The sequence below is a fragment of the Ichthyophthirius multifiliis genome (genome assembly GCF_000220395.1).
Source record: "Ichthyophthirius multifiliis unplaced genomic scaffold scaff_1120509251115, whole genome shotgun sequence".
Lineage (NCBI taxonomy): Eukaryota > Ciliophora > Oligohymenophorea > Hymenostomatida > Ichthyophthirius > Ichthyophthirius multifiliis.
The window spans coordinates 10411-16769 of NW_004086190.1; the positions used below are offsets into that span (position 1 = coordinate 10411).

General features: G+C 13.3%; 1 protein-coding gene across 1 annotated transcript, besides 14 other annotated features; it reads left to right on the forward strand. All coding sequences in view use genetic code 6, as the record gives it.

Moving 5' to 3' along the window:
* Positions 1–305: 305 nt before the first annotated feature.
* Positions 306–375: a microsatellite.
* A 99-nt stretch (positions 376–474) lies between these two features.
* Positions 475–531: a microsatellite.
* A 46-nt stretch (positions 532–577) lies between these two features.
* Positions 578–674: a microsatellite.
* Positions 675–1950: 1276 nt separating this feature from the next.
* Positions 1951–2004: a microsatellite.
* A 241-nt stretch (positions 2005–2245) lies between these two features.
* Positions 2246–2288: a microsatellite.
* Positions 2289–2649: 361 nt separating this feature from the next.
* Positions 2650–2703: a microsatellite.
* Positions 2655–2751: a microsatellite.
* An 886-nt stretch (positions 2752–3637) lies between these two features.
* Positions 3638–3670: a microsatellite.
* Positions 3671–4659: 989 nt separating this feature from the next.
* Positions 4660–4790: a microsatellite.
* Positions 4660–4802: a microsatellite.
* Positions 4663–4753: a microsatellite.
* Positions 4672–4754: a microsatellite.
* Positions 4803–5333: 531 nt separating the features above from the next.
* Positions 5334–5374: a microsatellite.
* A 444-nt stretch (positions 5375–5818) lies between these two features.
* Positions 5819–5851: a microsatellite.
* A 130-nt stretch (positions 5852–5981) lies between these two features.
* Positions 5982–6359, forward strand: IMG5_143290 (hypothetical protein; the record flags this gene model as incomplete). The annotated part of the gene is made up of 1 exon (XM_004031245.1): positions 5982–6359. The coding sequence occupies one exon, from the start codon at positions 5982–5984 to the stop codon at positions 6357–6359; it is 378 nt and encodes a 125-aa protein (XP_004031293.1).

Here is a 6359-nt window from a genome sequence, read left to right on the forward strand (position 1 = left end):
TAAAATTTCTTCTAGATACTAAAAATAATTCAATTATTTCAAATAGTAACAATTAAAGATTATAAAATAAAAACTGCATATCCTATATAAAAAAATAAAATTAAAAACTAATATAAAAAATATATATTATTATTAAAAAAAAACCAGCAATTTTTATAAAGTTAATATATATTAATACTAATATTTTATACCATATTTTTCTCTCAAAACTAATAAGTTTGCCTAATGCAATCTAGGAAAATAAAAAATAATAATATCAGTTAATAGAAATATAATGCAACTAAAAAAATAAAAAAATTCATTAAATATTTATATATATAAATATATATATATATATTTATATATATATATATATATATATATATATATATATATTTAGTTATTTTATTTAATTTTATTATTCATATTAAATTATTTTTAATATTAACTATTTCTTAAAATATATTATCTGATTTTTTATTTATTTTTTTCAATTTTATTATTAAATATATATATAGATTATTTATTATAATATATATATATAAATATTTAATTTTTTTTTAATTTATTTATATATTATTATTTATAATAAAAATAAATATTAATTTATTTTTTTCTCATATACAATTCTTATAATTATTTTATTTATATTATTTATTTTTTTCTAATATAAATTATATAATTATAAAGTTTATTTTTAATATATTATTAAAAAAATAATTTATTTCATGCTTTTATTGTTTTTTTTTATGTAAATTTAAAAAATTTTTAAATATAATATTAAATCTTTTATATTAAACCAATTTTTACTATATTTTTAAAAGAAATTTTTAGATCATAAATGTTTAATATATTTAATTTTTAATTATTTTACAAAAAATTAAAAAATTGATTTCAAAAAATAAAAATTCTTATAATTTAATTCATTTTTCTATTTTATAAAGAAAGCTATTCTATAAAAAACCTATTAAACAATAAATATTTTTATAATTTCGATAAAATATTTTTTTTATTATTATTATAAAAAAGAAAACGAAAATTAAATCTTAAAAAAATAATCATAAAAAGTTTAATAACTAAAATATTATAATTATTTGTTTTTAATAAATAATATAATTATATATAGATATATATATATTTTTTAATGAAATTATATATAAAAAATATTTAATTATAATAAGTTTTTTTAAAAATTATTTAGCCATTAAAAAAAAATATTAAAATCAAAATCGAAAAAAAAAGTTTATTTTTTAATATTTTAAATCAAATTGTTTAAATATAATTTAATTACATAAATACTAAAAATATATTTACATAATCAAATACTTAAAATTTTATTATAAACAAAGAAAAATTCAATATTTTAATATTATAGGCTTAATTCAAACTTAAATTTGTATAAAAAATTAGTATATACTTAAATATAAAATTTATTTATAAATTTAAAATTTTAATCTAGAAAATATTTAAATAAATAAATTATCAAATGAATATAAATAAAAGTATAAGTATATTAAATTTTTATATTTAAAAACTTTTTTAAAATAATAATTTAAAATATTACAAAATTTATAAAAAAAATGAATAAATATTAAAATTTAATAAATAAAATTTTTTTATAGAATAAAATTAAAAAAAATGATTAGATATTGCTTTTTTTTATATAAAAATTTAAATTTTTTAACGAAATATTTATATAATTTATATATTTAATATCATTATATTTTTTATTTTTTTTTAAAAAAAAATATTTTAAAGTATTTAAAACCTTAAATATAATTATATAATTAATAAATTGAATTATTTAAAACATTTTAATGATATATTTTTATAATAAAAATAAAATAAATACTTTTTTATTTTATACGAAAAATATTAATATTAAATAAAAATATTAATGAAAAGTTATATAGCTAAAAATGGAATAATATTAAAAAGTATATATAATTATTAAAAGAATTTATTTTACAAATATATATAAATATATATATATATATATGTATATATATATTATATATATATATAAAATATCAATTATTATTTAAAATACAAAGTAGTAATTTTTAAAACAAACAAGAAGAAAAAACAAATTTAAATATTCAGCAATAATTAAATAAAAACATATAAAAACCTATATATTCAAGTTCTTCTAATCCAATATTAACAATAAGAAATAATGATTAATAAATTAGCAACAATACTTAATTTTTTTAAGAAAAAAGAAAAAATTAAACCCATAAAATTAATAAATAAATATTGATATGATATTAGAAAAATAACCGAAAAAAAAAAAAAACCGAAAATTAAAACGAATAAAGTAAAATTTATTAAGACAATAAAAATTCTGATATATAAACAAGTATTTTACATTCTAATAAATTATAAACTAAAGCCAATTTTTAAAAACTTTAATAAAAATTTCAAAAAGAAACCTATTTTAAATAACAAGAAGAAGAAATTTGCATTGTAGATAAAGTAGAAAAATATTAAAATTTCAATATTATAGAAAAAAATTAAAACTTTGTAAAAAATCTAAAATAATAAAGTTTCGAATATATACCATAATATTTTAAAGAATTAAATATAGAATAACATTTAGAAAACAAATTGTATAAAAGAATATAAAATTAATTTTTATCATAATATTAAAAATAATGAAATATAAATAAAATATATATATATATATATATAAATAAATATATATTATTTATATAAAAATATATAAATAAAATTATTTTTATTTATATTATTATTAAATATATAAATATTTATTAAACTTCTAATATATGTAAAATATATATTATAAAAAATCAATAATATTACTATTTTTTATTTAATAAATTAACTAAAAAATTATCTTCTTCTTCAAAATTATCTTTTTAATTATCTATAATAATGCTATTATTATTTTAGAATTTTTATGAATTATTTTTTTCTTTTTAAACATATATTTTTTTCTTTAATTCTTAATCTATATCTATGTCTAGTATATTAAATACTTCCTAAATTATATATCCAAGCATATTTTTGCAATTATCGGGTTTTTACTTTTTATCGTTCATAATAAATCTAATTATCTAACTTATTTTATCGTTATAATCATCTAAAAAATAATCATAGTCCTCGAAAATTCTTTAAAATCCATCAAAAACTATATTATATTCTAATTTTTCTTTTACTCTATCATTTAAATTCAAGTTATTAGACTTATTAAACAATTAGATTTCCAAAAACCCTCCTAATTCTTCGTAAACCTTTAACAAGTGCATTTTTTTTTATTCAAAAATATTCCATGTTTTTTCGAAAATACTTAAATCAATACACTATGTACCTCCTACAGCTTAAGATTTTTATATACCTTTCTAAACATTAAAATTGCCTTTAACTTTGCCAATAAACCTTACAATTAATTCTATTTCAAAATTAGAATAATTATTTTAATGTAAATAACTTCCGATTTCAGCTAATTTAAAAAACTTCTCTTTAAATGCAATTTTTTCTTCTAAATACATTTCAACAAAAACTCTTATAATTTCAAATTCTTCCATAATTTTTTAAATTTCAATTTATATTTATTCTTAAACAAATTATAATTTCCACATATCAATATTTATATAAAAAATCTATATAAATTATAATTATATGTATATAATTTAAAATATACATATATATTCATATATATATACATATAAATAATATTTAATATTTTTATTATTTTTTAATTACTTTTTTTAAAAATTTACATAATATTCTTTTTTCAAAAAATATGCGATCCCTCTCATTTAAAATATTATCAAATTCAATTTTAACTATATTAAATATATCATTATATTTTTTTATTTTAACATCTAATTGTTCTTTATTTTTCTATATTTCATCTTAAAGTTCCATTTTTTCATTACTGCTTAATTTATACTATTTATTTTCTTAATCTTATAATTTTTTTAATTTTTCAACATATTAATTAATTTTTTTATCATCGAAATCTTCCACTATATATTAAATAAGAATTTAAGTTTCATCTTCCAAATCTCTTAGAGAGTTAATCGAGTTTTTTATTTATTTGTATTTTTAAATTTACAAATTTATATATTATTTTAAAGAAACTTTTCTTTCTTAAGCTGCTTTCATGCTTATTATATATGATATTTTTTATTCTTCTTTTATATATTTTTTGTAATTGAAAATAAAAGCCTTTAATGAAAAAGTGCTTTTTTTTATTTTTATTTTTTAAGCTTTCCATTAACCTGATTATGAGTTTTGCATGAAATCATTAATTTATTTGAAAGAAGAATCAATTTTTGTTTCATTATTCTATTTTAAAGGCAATTTTTTATCTATTTATTCCTTTACTTCATCTATTTCTTCGTTTGAACGCACTAATTTTATTTCTTCCTGTTTAGAACAATATAAATAAAATTTTTTTATATCTTATTCTTTTTTTTAAGAAAATTAAAGTCTATGCATTATTTCAACAAATTCTTATAATTATACTATATTTTATTTTATAAGTTTAAAATAAAATAAAAATAAAAAAAACTGTATTTTTGAGGATTTTATTTTTTATTTATTATAATTTTGCTATCTTTTAAAATTTTATTAATAACTGATTTTAATGGAACATTATTCAAAAGTTTTTAAATATTTCTAAAAAATCCTTTTATAAATCTTGCTTATCTCTATATAAATATTTATATATTTAATAATATAATATAAAAATAAATATTTATATATATATATATATATAAATATATTTTATATATTAATATATATATGTTTATATATAAAAATATTATTTATTATATATATATTATTTTATATATTTAATACTTCTGATTATTAAAAATTATTATTTTCATTATGTTCTCTTTTTGATATAATAATTTATCTTGTTAGTTCTGAAAGTTCTATTTTAGGAATTTGACTTTATATTCTTTATGATCTTAAATTATTTGAATTGTTCCATATATCAGGATGTTTACATATATCTTAGCTTCCTTTTTCCAACACATTTTCTATATATATAAAAGGACTAACTAAATGTTTTGGAAGAAAAGATTTTTCTTTATATCGTTTTGAATATTCAAATAAAGTAGCTTATTTAGCTTCTGGAATTAATTAGATTTTTTCTGTTTCTTTTCTTTGTTCTTTGTAATATTGAATAGGATTAATTACTGCTAATTATTAATGGTTTTGTCTTTGGAAATTATAAGATTTTTTAAAAACTTTACACATTGAACCTGAAACAGCTTAAAATTTAATTTAACTTAATTCCATTATTATTTTTGAAATTTATAAGTTATAATATTTTTCTTTTTATTTAAAAAAAAAAAAAAACTAAAAAAAAATATTAATTTAAAATTTTTATTTTAAAATATTTTTTTTTATAATTTTTGTTAAAACAAAAAATTATAAACTAAATAAGATCTTTATATAAATTAAAAAATATTTAATTAATTATTTATTATAATTTTTATTTAGAAAAAAAAAACATTTATATATACAAATAGTATTTTTAATAAAAATAAAATAAAATTAAATAAATATAAATGTATATAACTATATAAAAAATATTTATATATTAATTACCTTATATATTATATATAATTATAATTTAAAAAAAGTAAAAAAAAGTAAAAAGTAATAATATTATTTCTATTTAGATATTTAATTTTGCATATATATAATTTGAAATAAAAAAAATGTATTTTAAAATAAAAAAATTATCTTGTTATATTCAAACACGTTTATAAATAATTTTTAAATAAATTTACATATTCTTACAAATATATAAATAAAAATTTATATATTAAATTAATATAAAAAAATAATATCTTTTAAAAAATTAAAAAAAAAAAAAAATTAAAAAAAATGGGTTGTTTATTAAGATTCATTGCTAGAATTTTATTCGTAATAATATTTATTGGTGCCGGAGTTGAAAAAATATAAAATCCCTCCCAAACCGCCTCTTTAATGAACAAAAGATACTAAAATTTCACCGTATGGTTCCAAAATAATACTGTTTTATAAAATTTAATTAAATAAGCACCCCAAGTAGTGCACGAGAATGTAAACCTACATGTATTGCCTTACATATAACCCTCATTTATCTAAGACAAATCAACTTAATTAATCCAAGGAATTGGTGCTATCTAAATAGTTTCCTCTTTATTAGTCTTATTAGGATGTTCTTTTGCTAAATACCCTCTTTCTTTATTCGTATTTTTGACTATTGTAATTATCCATAATCCTTTTGCGAATACTAATGGATTTTGGGAAGAAACTAATTAAGCTTTACTTAATGTAGGAATTTTAGGTGTTTCTTTATTCATTTCTTCTAGTTTAGTTAGTAGTGGATGTGGAAATAGTCATAATAATGA